The 15,081-nt window shown below is 35.8% G+C and overlaps 1 protein-coding gene across 1 annotated transcript in view; it reads right to left on the bottom strand.

Annotated features, from left to right (window-relative positions):
- The window catches only part of CNTN1 (contactin 1), a 71,051-nt gene that overhangs the window by 30,137 nt on the left and 25,833 nt on the right, over positions 1-15,081 (bottom strand). Inside the window, exons 7-12 of the mRNA XM_022572461.2 lie at positions 14,225-14,324; positions 13,890-14,071; positions 10,535-10,659; positions 9,759-9,876; positions 5,906-6,056; positions 198-325 (exon numbers count right to left, since the gene is read on the bottom strand). Coding sequence (XP_022428169.2) covers positions 198-325; positions 5,906-6,056; positions 9,759-9,876; positions 10,535-10,659; positions 13,890-14,071; positions 14,225-14,324 — 804 coding nt within the window. The remainder of the gene's footprint in view (positions 1-197; positions 326-5,905; positions 6,057-9,758; positions 9,877-10,534; positions 10,660-13,889; positions 14,072-14,224; positions 14,325-15,081) is intronic.

Here is a 15,081-nt window from a genome sequence, read left to right as displayed (position 1 = left end):
ATAAGATGTTTACAAATTTAAATTCCAAGAATAGTTTCATCAAACAAGAGATTTGCACAGAAGACTTTTGAAATGGAAACATCAAAAGGTGGATTGTCTTATAAGCTTAGTGCTGAATCACGTCTTATAGTACATTAGAAATTAAGCACTGTCAAATTAAAAAAAAAAAAAGTAAAGTTAATCAAATGGTTTCTTACCTGTGATAACAAGAGTCCCAGTGCTATTAGCCTTCCCTTTATTATTTTCTACAAAACATGTATAGACACCTCCATCATTCCTTGTAATGTTGTTGATTTCCAAGCTGCCATCTTCCCAAATGACTATTCTATTGAAATGAAAGAAATACATATTTCACAAAATTAATTTAGTGAAATACGTTACTATTTTATGTCTTAGATTAAAAACACTAACATCTTAGTATCATTAAAGTTTTACATAAATTGCTTGACAGAGACTTTTTTCAAGATGAAACATTCTAGCCTTTGTTTAGAATATTCTTTCTCAGCATCAAGTTTTTTTGGAAAACCACCTTCATCTTTTTCTTGGACTTATCACAGTAATCTCGAACTGTCCTCCTGCTGCCAACCTTGCCTCTACACAGTTTCTTTTCCCACGTGTCAGCCAGACATGAAGACATACACTGCATAAGTAATACAATGTCACTCTTTGGCTCAGTGATGTCACTCTACAGCTCAGAAGCCTCCAGTGAGTTTTCCATCTCATGCATAGTAAAAGCCACAGCCCTTGGTTTGCCCTTTTAGGCCCTGGTCATTTTCACAATCTGTTTCTCACAACCTTCAGGGTTTTGCACAGTGGCACCTTCAGTAAAGCTTTGTCTGATAAATTCTAGTTAGTATGGCATGCACACACCCACCCATGGCACTGCTGCTGTCCTGGCATTCCCCATGATATCCCTCTTCCCAGATTTTTCTTCCTAACACATATTTCATCAGACATACTTCAGCTTTACTTGTTAATCTACCCTTGCATTAGATGGTAGCATCCTGATGTCAGGAATTTGTATCTGCTTTGTTTGTGGCCCCATATCAAGGTAACATATTCGTTAACGTATACAATCATTAGGAAAAAACAAAAAACTATGTTCCAGGAATTCCTTAAGGAGTGAGACATGAAACAATGAGTAGGCACTCAATCAACCTGTTTTTGAATGTATGAACTACATAGAGTTTAACTGAAGCAGTGGCTCTCTACATGCCACCATAAAATGACTTTTAAACCACTGTGAGACAGACTTAGATCAGTCATAGGCCTGAAAGAAGTGAGCCCAGATCTTCCAGGAACGTGACCCCAGGACTTCAGACTTGGTAGTTAGAATGGACTGTCATTTCCACAGCCACAGAAGAATACAAACATATTTTAATTTCAGGAAATTTCAAAGAATGATACTGTAAAACCTACCTTAGTAAAAACTTCCGTAACAGATCACTTTTAGGAAATTCTTCTATGAACAGAAACTAAATCTTTCATACTAATAGAACTTAAATGTATTCCCTCTGCCTGTCTGCCTCTTCCTTGGAGTCAGGAGACCGAAAACTCATTATTTGTAACCTTATTATACCTAACTCTTACATATAATTTATATTACATTAATATTACATATATTATGATATATTACATATAATTTATATATTTATTATATAACTTTACTATATAATGCCTTGCACTTACATTCAATATTGGATTGCCTGTCATTGGATTTTATTTTATTTTTAAATTTTTGATATTCTTTTCCATTATGGTTTACTACAGAATATTGACTACCCCGTGCTTTACAGTAGGACCTTATTGTGTATCCATCCTATATATAATACTTTGCATCTGCTGATCCCAAACTCCCCATCCATCCCCCCACATCTCCTTCCCCCTTGGCAACCACAAGTCTGTTCTCTATGTCTGTGAATGTGTTTCTGTTCTGTAAATAAGTTCATTTGTCATATTTTCGATTTCACATACAAGTGACATTATATAGTATCTTTCTCCTTTTCACTTATTTCATTTAGTATGATAATCTCTAGGCCCATCCATATTACTGCAAATGGCATTATTTCATTCTTCTGTATGGCTGAGTATTATTCCATTGTATATATATACTACATCTTTATCCATTTATCTGTCAATGGACATTTAGGTTGCTTCCATGTCTTGGCTATTGTAAATAATGCTGTATGAACATTGGGGTGCATGTATCTTTTCAAATTATAGTTTTGTCTGGATATATGCTCAGGATTGGGATTGCTGCATCATACGGAAACTCTATTTTTAGTTTTTTGAGGAACCTCCACATCCTCAAAAGGGTGGAGTTTTGCCACGCTTTTGGGTGTGGCAAAGGGTGTAGGAGGGTTGCCTTTTCTCCACACCCTCTCCAGCATTTACTATTTGTAGAGTTTTTAATGATGGCCATTCTGATCAGTGTAAGTGGTACCTCATTGTAGTTTTGATTTGCATTTCTCTAATAATTAACAATGCTGAGCATCTTTTCATTTGCCTATTGGCCATCTGTATGTCTTCTTTGGAGAAATGTCTATTTAGATCTGATTTTTACTTTCCTTAAATATATAATTTCCAAAACCTTAATTTATCTCTGAAGCTTTGTACAAACACATGCCAACAATTCTCCATATATTCCATTTTAAGAGCAGAGTTTCATAAAGGACAATTACTACATACATACTTTATTAATAAAAATCTCCATATAAGAAAACACCAAAAATTTCATCAATAATATATTCCATAATTTCCTTGCTCGTCTTTAACTCCCCAGTTCCAACTTAAGCTCATTTCAGAATACTTTTTACTTATTGAAGAAATAATGTAATAGCATAATATAAACATAAACATAAAAGTAATTATTTGATATTGTGGAAGCTATGCCAATGTCCCTCTATGTTCTCTCACTGTGAGGAGTGTAACTGATCCACAGCTCTAGCTGCTGCACTCAGAAATCCATCACTGTGTTTGAGCCAAAACAACACTTTCCACAGGTTGCTCTCAGCCAATGACTGAGTCCAGGAGGAATTTTACGGCTGCATATTCCAGGTAGACATCAAGCTCCTCTGATGGGCATTTTTAGCTGGAATGCTTTCCAGTGGTCTTACCATACTCTATTAAATCTGCACTGCAGTCCATTTCTACCCAGCCTTTCTTCCTTCCTTCCCTTTCCCCTTCATTTGGAAGCAGACCTGAATCTCAGATGGCTGTCCCAGGCTTCACCAAGAGTCTTCTCTGTTTTCCTTCCTAGGCATTGCCATTAATAAATCTCTTGCATGGCTAATCCCGCATTGTCATCTGCTTCTCATAGAACTCATATTAACACAGTACTAACATTAATGTGTCTCATTTTTTCTCACTAAGCTCTAGTGTAAGTCCTTAGCCAATTTTCCACCCCCACCCCATTTAATTATTTTGTACGTAAAGCAATGAAAATTATCATCAAGTTGCAATGGAAACAACAATAGCAACAATTAATCTTTCTAAAACCCACATTATATTCTTAGTTTTCTCACATATATTAGCTCTCAATTGATCATTGTCATCTTTAAAGGGTATACTTCCTTGTGTTGTTCAGCTCACCTACACTTTCAGGTACTTTGTCCATGACATTAAAATTAATTTCAGTAAGAGTATTTAGGGAACTGGATGTTTTTGAATAATGATCCATATTCTAAAGTCAATGTAGTTAAATTATAAGAATCTTATCCTTATTTTCAGATTAGATCATATAGATAAACAGTCAAACAAGCCAGGAACCATCTGGTCTTTAATAAAGTAGTCACTTATTGTTGCCAAAATTATTCCAGTATAACCTCCATCTTATTTGTTAATGTTTAAAGCACACCAACTCTGGGGTAGAAAAGAATCTTGGAGAGACTCTCATATAAAAGGCTCAGATAAAGACCATTTTAGAGTTGATAGCAGTCCATTGGTTATAAATGAACAACTACAAAGAAATTCTATTGGAGAATGCATATCATTTTAACCTTAAATAAAGTCATACAATTGAGAACTTAATTACAACTTATCAAGATTTATGTTTCCTCTCTCCTGATTGCAAGTACTGCATATGCCATTTTACAAACCATTTACCAGGCACAGAGATAACTTAGTAATGTGGAACAGTTTTTAGGTAATTATATTAATCAGAATGAGATTATAGTTATGCTCAAAGACAGTTATTCAGTTACTCCTTGAATATTATTTTCAACAGAAATATTTCTCCAAAAGTAATTATTAGTTTAACTTTTCTTAATACATACTATTTTATAACATTCAAACTTATTTTTACATGAAATACCAAATCTATAATAAAGAGATACTCAAATAATCTGAGCTACTAATGGGTTAACATGGTGAGCAAAAATTAGATTTATAGACTCTTTCATCAAAAGGTCATACAATTTGATTCAAATACTTTAAAAATATTGACAGGACTAGAATAATAAGATTTTAGGAGCTAGACTTTTCTTTTTTTGAACGCATGTTGGTATTTAGGAAAAACAAATCCATGAAGCATGGTTCTGAGAAATTTGTGGTTGCAGAGGCCCATGGCATGAGTCCTCATCAGAATCAGAGCAAAATTCTTTTCATTAAGGAGAGAGAGCTAACAGTGCAGCCAACAGGGAATGCTATGCTCTAGGCTGTTGCAGTAGTGAATACCTAATATTGGAACTACCTTATGATCATGGTCTGCATCACTCATTATCTGACTGCTAAAGCTTCAACCCTGTATCGCACAGATTGACTTTTCCTTTAACACTGATTCTTCTAGTATCATTTTGTTAAAGTGTTAATAAATCTTAGTCAGACATATTACCTGTAGAATTTAATGTATTCAGGGAAGCAGCTGCTGTCCTTGCACACCCCTCCCCAACCACAGCTTTGTCTCATGCACAACCATACTTGTGATTATCCTAGTAAGAAAACTGTGTTGCCATGTGTTCATTCCATATCAGCATGGCACAAGTTCAAGTTCTGGCTTGGAGATGACTGATACATTTTCAGAAGGTCACTTTAACCTTTCCAGGCTTTAGATACCTCAAAACAGAGATAACACCCACCTTACATTCTTTATTGGATTACTGTAAAGATTTATCTTTTATACTTTTGCTAGAATACTTTTTTAAAGGCAAAAACTACTTTTTCCCTCCCTTATTTAAGCCTTTAGACAGATTTCTACTACTCTTAGATGAAGCCACAGAAAATGTTGTTACTAATGACCTGGCTTACTATGTGTCATCCCTTAAAACTGTTCTCCATTTTATTCTAAAGACAGCCATGTTGGTTTTAGTTCTTACATTCCTTATACATCCTCTGCTCTCTGCCTTAGGGCCTTTGCACATGCTGTGCTCCCTGCTTGAAATATTTGCTGCTCCCCAACCTTCACATCCCAATTCTCCTATTTCCCAACATTCCTTCTCCCCATAGATAGTTAGGAAGATTAGAAGTTCCTGTTCACTTCAGAAGAGGGAAAAGGTGATTTGTACTTTAAAATCACCTTTTATTTCCCTACTGAAATATTTAATAGGCTAATTGCATAAAATTAAATCAAATATGAATGGCTATAGAAGCCCTTGTTAGGGGAAAAATTATAAAGACCCTATTTTATTTCCCATTGTTAATTAGTTTTGTGGCCTTGGGCAATTTGTCACAAACCTCTGAGCCTCAATTTTTAAAATTCCTTATAAACTCTAGAAGTCTAAAAATTGAATTCTGTTTATAATAGATACTGACAGTGATGGTATTTCTGTTTACCTTAGAGCTGTGATATCTTCTGGGGAGAAAAGTTAGAACAAAAATTATTTACACTATGAATATGAAAACAAGTTCTCTACAAAGTAAACTTTCCCAAGTACTGAGTTGCAATCAGATTTCTAGTTTCTGGACTGACCTGCTGCTATTGACAAGCCGCTCTGTACCTTTACTCCATAAAAATTTTGGTTTGGGTGCAGCTTTTGGTTTGCATTCAATTATAACTCTTCCTCCTTTAGCAGCCAGGATCTTTTTCTTCATAGGATTCATTTCAAAAGTTGGAGCCAAAGCTAAAAGAAAGTAAACTATTATTTGTCTCTTTTGCTAAAAAAAGAAACAGAAGTTTCTTCTATACTATAGCATCTTTTATTCCCTTTTGATTAATAATCAATAGAAAAGATTAATCTCACCAAATGTTATCAGCAATGACCAACAGACATTCCATGCCTAATAATAATAATTGTTTTCTTTTATTTAAAACTTTATTGAGGTATATTTTACTTATCAAAAATTTACCCATTTTAAATGTATAATTCTTGGTGATAACTGAATTAATTATTACACATTTAAGTTGTAATCAAATGCTGTATGAATATTTACCTTGAAGGTAATACCTAATTCAAGTGTCTTGACTCAGTTGCACAAGGGAAGTTAAGTGAAAGGATAGAGGAAATTGAGCAATTATTAATATTGACACATATTCATAATCCGTAATCATAGTCACACTTTGACTGAACTGTCCCCAGCTTACGGATGAAAGAACTGATATCTATTAAGATTATATAATTTGCCAAAGGTGCCACAGGCAGTAAGGTATAAAATGGGATTTACATTTGAATCTAGATCTGTCTGATTTGCAAGCATGCTCTTTTCAGTAAACAATATGACTCCTCCTTCATTATACAAACATTTATTGAGTACCAACTGCATGCAGACACTATGAGATGCCTTAATAAACAGAGAGACCCCTGCCTTCAGGACCAACCTACAAAGAGTTATGGGAATGATGTTTTCAATTAATTGAGAAGTACATAATGCACCTGTAGCTCATCCTTACTTCAAAGTACAGATCAATAATTATGAAAACAGGCTATAGAGTCTCAAAATATATTACTCTCTTGATGATATGCTCTAATTTTCTTTAGTGTCCCCACATCTAGCTCATTTCTCAATCTCTTTGTCATTTTGCAGACTCCAGGAGGATTCCATCTTTTTATTTCCACACATCCCAATCATCTATAAAACTGTCCTTTCTGGGGGCTTTTCTAGGCCTAAGTATATCTTTATCCAGGTCTTGACCCTTCATCATCTAGTCTCATGATTCTCAAATTTTATTTGTGCATCATAATCATCTGAGGATCTTGGTAAAATGCTATTTAATAGATCTGGGGTGGACCTGAGATTCAGCACTTCTAACAAGCTCTGAAGAACACACTTTTTATAAAAATGATTTAGGTTATCCCATTGTTCTTTTAGTCTGAGTTTTTATAATTGGAAATAAATAAGTAAACAACCAACCTGTGTTGTACACCTAACACAGCATGTGGTATTTTGTATAGGTTAAATAAATATTGTGGGTGACATATTGCTTATAAAATGAGAGAAATTTTCATCAGATTATATTTAGAAAGTCTAAATTTATCTAGAAAATAAGACTTTTTTCTGAATCTGTTCAGTCTTAATAAAATCGTTGATTTGGTGCAGTCATTTAAATGACCCATGCTTACCTAATGTTTGAATTTCTAGTGACAGAATCTAGACCATGTTCATGTATACATACATATATATATATATATTTTTTCTTTTGTTCTTTATTGAGCCTATTACAGACTAGTATCTGGTGCAGAGTAAGCACTCAATAATCATTTGGTGGATGAATAAATGAATTAACTAAATAACTCAGGAAAGAAGAGAGAGAAACACTGTTCCTAAAGGTAATAAACAAAAATAGATTGAAACAAATATAAAGATGGTCAGGAATTAATCTCAGTCTCAAAATGATCAATTTGCTTAATTACTGCCTTAATAGATTAATGATTGCAAGATTTAGGTTTGAAGACAGAAAGATCTTTCAGTCTGAGCTGTTAAATTTTCATTTTCCCTTGTAATATATAACAATTAACAAGAAATTTTAACAGAAAACAAAAGCATTTACATTTGGAAGGAATTGAAATTCACCTCATATCTTCTCTAAGAGTCAAAATGATTTTATTGCACTTCATACCAAAGTGATAGGGTATGAAGCCTAAGCCTAAATGTTTCCTTGATACCGAAAGAAACTAGATTAAATATATTAGCAAGGAATTTTGACTTTAGGGGGAAGAAATGGAATATGATACTCAGCATTATAAGAAGAGGCAGGAAAAGTTAAAATCAAGAAGGCCTCAACTCTTTTTAAAGATAGCTTTCTTTAATACTTTCTTATAACTGTCTCAGTGTCTTTCATGTGCTTTTAGTGTCACTCAAGTTGCAGTGATACCAATGTTTTAAAAAATTTCCCTTTGGTGTCTCAAGAATAAAAGAGACTGCACTGAGTCATTGTTTTATCTTTTCAGTAATCATTTCTAGCAGAGAAATCCTGCCCACCTGATTTATTACTTACAATATTCCTAAACTTGGTGACAGCCACTTCAAATAGTATGAAAAGGACATGATAGTATGAAAAGGACATGATACTTTTAATTAAAGTAGTTGTAATGAAAATAAGAAGAAAGTAAAAAATCTCAGAGATTTATGGGATAAAAATGAGAAATTTAATAGATGTAATGGGGGGAAAGTATGTAGTGGATTGTGTCATTCTTTAGAACAGTAAATATTTCAGGAGGAGATGATGTGAATGTGTGAGAAATAATGAATTTGGTTTCAGACATGCTGAGTTTGGGATATCTGTGAAGTTACCCAGATGACCATTTCTACCAAGAAGCTTTTATAGTGAGCTTGAAGCTGAGGATAAAATTCTGGGCCAGATGTATAAATTAAGGGGTCCTTGATAGTTAATGGGCAAAGAAGAAGATATCATCCAGGTTTTTTTAAAAATTTAAAATAATAATAATTGAGGAATAATATTATAAAATACATGAAAGAATGAGTAAGAAAATGGAATGCAACCAGAGGAATGGAACTCTAGAAGAGAGCAAGATTTCCAACTGAGCAGGGAAGGGGTAAAAAGGAAAATGAAGGCGATCAAGACAAAATAATCTGGGAGGTATCAGAGCATGGCATCACCAAGGACAAAAGAGAGGAGAATTCAAGAGGAAAGCATGACCAGAAAGAGAGGCAGCCTGAGGATATGCACACACACACACACACACACACACACACATATGCACACGAAGAAAGGGTGTCTGTTGAGGGCAGAGATAAAGGGATTATTTTGGGACAAGATACATTGTCCTCTGGATAAAGAGTATCAAAAGGACAAGTGTAGTAAAGATTCAGATAGTTTTGAAGAGGGATGGGAAGTTGAAATATTTTATTTCAGTGGTTTTCAATTTTCATGGAGAAGTGAGAAAGTAATATGAAAGTAGGAGTGAGTGTGGGGTAAGGGGATTGAGGAATGTCTCGAAGGTTTTCAATAGCAATTTTAACCCAGGGACCCAGGGACTGATAAAGCTACCAAGTGCTAAACGTTCATCTGAGGCTGGCTCACAGGCATTGCGGAAGCATCAATCTTCACTAAGTGATGTCCTGGCAGTGTTTAGCTGCCCAAACATAGGAGAGAACAAGACATAAAAATTGGCATGTGTAAGGTTTGCTTTACCATTAAAAAAGTCTTAAAAACCTTTATACTCCATGTTGCCTCCAATTTATTTACTGTTCATGAATGAAAGGAAAATAATAATATCATTCTATTTCAAACCACATTTTAGAAATGTTTAACTTCTAATTCAAGAAAGTAATGTGAAATTAAATATAATCTGTGTATAATGAAAGATCATTTTAACATGTTGCTTTCTTGCTGATTGTTAACAGAAACCAGAAATAATACTGACCCAAGATCTTCAACTCCGCGTTTGCATAAATGGCTCCATGTGTATTTTCAGCTATGCACTGATACATGCCAGCATTTTCAAAGGTCACGTCATACAGTCTCAATTCCCCTCTATGATACTGGAAAGAACACAAAGTGAAACACATTTTCTTGATAGACTTTAATAGAAATGGTTTCATTTGGGTTTGGGCTTGGTTGTCTTTCCATTTAGGTACATTATTTTTGCCCCCACTGTTAACTAAGTCTAGTGGAGTGAGGTTTTCATGGTATGGGGAAGTAAAACCCACTTACCATGCCCAGTGGCTCTTGTTCTATTCATCCTACAGAGAAGAGAGTCCACCTTTTTCCCTCTTGGCCCAGCTGGGAGATTACAGTGGGAAGGTAGAGAAGGACCCCACTGCTGCTACTTGTCCCCAGGGCTAAAGGTAGGACCTTCATTCTTACCTCTGTTTCTGTGGGGTCAGGGAAACAGTGGCAAGAAAAAGAGGACAATATCAGGTAGTAGAGATGGATGCATAGGAAGAGGGTGAAAAGTGGAACAAAGGAAACAATAAGGAGAGAGAGAGAGAAGGTAGACATAAGATTACAGAAAATGTTTAAGCTGAAAAAAGACACTTTATGTTCACTTTCTGGTTTTTTCTTTTAAAGGAGACTTTTATATTTCAGGGGCTAGATGCCCTTAATCTATTGACACTCCTGCTAACTTTATCCCAGGATCACCCAGAAATGTTACCGGAACATAGGCTCAAGAACTGCAAAGCACTTGAACATACATACCAAATATCCATTTTTCAGCCATCGGATGGTAGGGATGGGCTTCCCTGTGGCCACACAAGGCCAGTAGAGATCACTGCCTATATCCACCTCTGTGTCATTGATGTGTTCTACCCACTCAGGAAATGCTTAAAAGTAAAGAACATTGAAAATTGTCAAATGCAAGTCAACATTCATCATCATCTCAAGAGGACAAATATTACACTTAGTTGATCTTTCTCTAGAAAATACATCAAATACTCTGTGTGTCATAAAATCAATGATAGAGTCAGTGAAATTGTATTTCTACAGGTCAGCAGGTAAACTTTATCTTACAATATTACAGCACTAGGTAACTGTAATTAAATTCATAATTGTTTTTCTATTTGTGAACCACGTTTTGTTGGAAAGCTAATTCACAAATAGCACTAAAATAATTTATCTTTTTCTTATAATGTAAATCTTTCAAAATTACATATAAGGTTTTAAAGAATTATGTGTTAATTTATTATGTAAGAGGGGTAGAGTCTAGGGTACAAGTGGAGATGTTGACCTCAGAGAGCAGCTGAATCTAGAATATAAAGAGATAAGAGTAGAGAAGTAGGTGTCAGTAGATGTGGAGTGGGAGTTTGTGAAAGCTCCAATTTAATTACTACCATTTTCTCTGTGAAATAGGAAGCCAAGTTATTAGCTGAGAGGAAGGTTGAAGGCGGAGGTACTGTGGGTTTGAAGGAAATCATGAAGGCATGAAATGGTCATCTAAGAGAGTGAGAGGTAAGTGAATCTGGAGAATTGTAGTCTAGTTGCCAGGCAACATTAAGGGTCCATTTAAAGTTAATGATGCTTAATTCAAAATGGGCTAATCAGCCTGGTAGTGCTCATCTCAAGTCATATTCAAGTTCCTTGGTTCTGGCACTAAGGCAGAGAGCTAGATTTTTCCAGGATTAGCCTTTGCCAAGGTAGTAAGGCAAAGTGGAGAGAGGAAAGTGAGCTGAGCAGGTGGGCAGGGGAACGATAATGATTGAACCCAGATTTAGGAAAGAGATGGGCAGGGTTAGGGGACGTCAGAGTAAGTTAAAACAGAGTAAGATTAACTGATTATAGTTGCTGGTAGATTCAAAGGATTGTAGGAACCTGGGTATTGGAGCTTGAAGGTGGTGATCAGAGTGAAATGCTTGAACTTGAGATCGTAAAGGGATTTTAACTTGGTAACAATAAGGTCTGAAGCATGGCAGTGGGAGTGAGTTGCTGAGGAAGGTTGTAGGACAAGATCATTGGAGGAAAGGAGTTCAAAGGAACTGAGAGGGCAAACTATTGGAAAAGTTATTATAGTCTACATGATTTTTTTAAAATTAATTAATTTATTTATTTTTGGCTGTGTTGGGTCTTCGTTTCTGTGTGAGGGCTTTTTCTAGTTGCGGTGAGCGGGAGCCACTCTTCATCGTGGTACACAGGCCTCTCACTGTCGCAGCCTCTCTTGCTGTGGAGCACAGGCTCCAGACGCGCAGGCTCAGTAGTTGTGGCTCACGGGCCCAGTTGCTCCGCGGCATGTGGGATCCTCCCGGACCAGGGCTCGAACCCGTGTTCCCTGCACTGGCAGGCCGACTCTCAACCACTGCGCCACCAGGGAAGCCCCTAGCCTACATGATTTTATGTCATCAAGAATGAAGTCAGGAGTAGAGTTGTAGTTGGTGAGAGTTGTCAATAGTGAAAATCTTAGGGCAATGAGTGGGGAGGGGTGATCTGACATAAGATTGTAAACTGGATGATTAAAGGAAAAGAAAGATAGTCTAGCAATGGCAGTGAAGAGCAGGGAGGCAGGTACTGGCAGTACTGCCAGTCACTCCTGGGGATGAGGGCTGTGAAAGAAAAATCGGCCACTGCTTGAGTGGTCTACAGGGGAAAGTGTCTTTAAGGGAGAGCCAAGTTTCAGTTAGAGCAAGAGAATAAAGGGAATGTTCAAAGAAGTTGAGAATATAGGGGATTCTGATAATGGACTATGTGCTCTAGAAGCATAGTATAAAGACTTCAGAAGTTGGGAATGAGGGGGAAATAGTGACTAAGTAGGACATGGGCAGAGCTCTGTGGGTATTAAAGTGCAGGTCATAAGGAGGCCCTGGGGTCCAAGGGCTTCATAAGGCAAATGAAATGCACAGGGTGAAGGTAAAATGATCCTAATCTTAGTGGACTTTATGAGATGGTGGTGGTGAGGCTGCAAATCCTGGGTCATCGGAGACATTTACTTTATTCCGATATAGACAGAGGCCTGGGGTCTGAGAGATAGGGGTAGGGGTTGGACTTGACCCTGCCACAGTACCCTTTCAGCCTTCAGGTATTCCAGTTCAGCTGAGGCATCATCTCCAGTTTTTCCTATCATGTATCTTTTTGATGAGACTAAGGTACCCCTTTGCCATATGCTTTATCAATATCTTATGTAATTTTCCATATCGCACTCTCACTATTTTCTTTATAATTATATATATTGGGGGTATATATTTATTTGACTGTATATGCTTGTATAAATTTGGGGGTTTCGTATGATATGACTAGAGTATGAATTCCTCAAGGACAGAATATTTCCTTTAAGTCCTTGCTCCTCTCATAGTGTCTGCCTCTGAGGACACACTCAGTATACACTTGTTGAAGACTTAGATGTTTATTTAGATGTTTATTTAGACCTGCAAACTTCATATTGTGGATTTGTGAATGTATTTGTAGGGATGATTTCAGCCTGAAAAGTTTCAAGCACTGACTGAGAAACAACATTCTCTCCTCCCAAACATAAGCTTATTTTAATGTGTGAGAATCAAACACTTGTGCCAAGAAAATTGTATTAAAGAAAAATTTTCCTTAGACCAGTTGTTCTCTAAGTGTGGGTCCTGAACCAGTAACATCAACATCTCTCAAGAATTTGTTAGAAATACAAATTCTTGGGTCCCAAATAGACCTTCTAACTCAGAAACTCTGAGGGTGGGAACCAGCAATTTGTGTTTTTAATGAGCCCCCAGATGATTTTAAAACATGCTAAAGTTTGTGAACCACTGGGTTAAACTAAGTCATAATGCCTAGGTTCTTGTACAAATGAAAAAGAGAGCTTGAAGAAAGTCTACAAACTATATGAATTATATTTTCTGAAAATTATCAATAACACTACTATTGATCCATTGGTGTCCCTATGATACCAGTGGCATAAATTCTTAACTTATATACTCATATTTGTGACTTAATTAGACATAAAGATGAATATTTTATCCTTTTGCATAATGTAATTCACATCACTATTTTTAAACTAATCATTTTATGCTAGTTTTTCAAGTATGAAAGTGGCTTTCAATAAGATATTGATTAAATGTATGGAAAATTAAAACAATATCTCTACCTTGAACATAAATTCTTGCCTGGTGTTTATCCTTTCCTCTAATGTTCTCAGCCTCACATTCATATGTGCCTTCATCTTCTAGCTGAATATTGAAGATCTTCAGGACAGCTCCAGAGGTGCTGATCTCAGCCGTGCTTGGCATTGGTTCTAGGACCTTCCGCCAACGGATATCAGGAACAGGACTTAAATAGGAGAAAGTAAGAGCTAATGGTCCACAATTCTTAAAAGACAATTTACTCTATGTTTATAGCTAAACATTTACAACATTTATTTCCTAACAATACAAAATTTAATGTATTTCTATATATGTTAATAAAAACTGTAAGTATACTTACTTGCCAAGTGCAAAACACTCTAAAGTCACATTTTGGCCCATCAATGCATATATGTCCTTGAACTGAACTACAATATCAGCAGGATATGGTTTTGTTGTTCCTAATTTAAGAAAAACAAAAATATCAACTAATTAGTAAGCAGAGTAGCGTTTGTTTAACATTGTGGTTTTTATAGGATTAGAATTGCTTCAGTATGGAAGGCTTTTCTCTGTACAAGTACTGGAAAATATCTGATCATGTCACAATGTATAGATTTGTTTATTTATGCATAGTATGCATACAGTATGAATTTTATTAAGCATTTTCAATCATATTGGCTCATTCTGACTACGGTGTAACCAATTTGACTCAAATCACTAAAAAATTCAACAATTCTTTAGGAAGCATCAAATAGGTATAAAACAAGCATAAAATTCAACAATTCTTTAGGAAGCATCAAATAGGTATAAAACAAGCATAAAATAGGTATGAAACGAGCATCCCAGGCGATTCTGATAAATTGGATTTTTGATCTGTACCTTGAGAAAACATTGACCCAAGGGGCATTCCTTTTGATTCTGCCTCTAAAATACAACTTGGATCTGCCAGGTACTCTATGGGAATCAGGAAAAAAGAGAAAAAGGAAGGAAATGAGGGATAAGGGAAGAAAGAAGAGAGAAGAGTGCAAAAGAAAGAGGCAAGGGAAGAAAGAGGAAGAAAAGAATAAAGGAGTGTCCATAGAGATGAAGGCAAAGAGAAAACAATTTTAAAAGAGGGAAGGAGAGAAGGAAAGAAGAAAATTGTTTATTTAAACATCACCGTGTTCATCAATGACAACACTTATTTAGCATGTCGGTATTGAAGGATGTAATTCCCTC

The sequence above is a fragment of the Delphinapterus leucas genome, chromosome 11 (assembly GCF_059928025.1).
Source record: "Delphinapterus leucas isolate spDelLeu-1000000601 "Yukka" chromosome 11, BTC_Dleu_Yukka2, whole genome shotgun sequence".
In the NCBI taxonomy this organism is placed as follows: domain Eukaryota; kingdom Metazoa; phylum Chordata; class Mammalia; order Artiodactyla; family Monodontidae; genus Delphinapterus; species Delphinapterus leucas.
The sequence above is the reverse complement of the archived record's forward strand: the minus strand, read 5'-3'. Positions and strand labels throughout refer to the sequence as shown.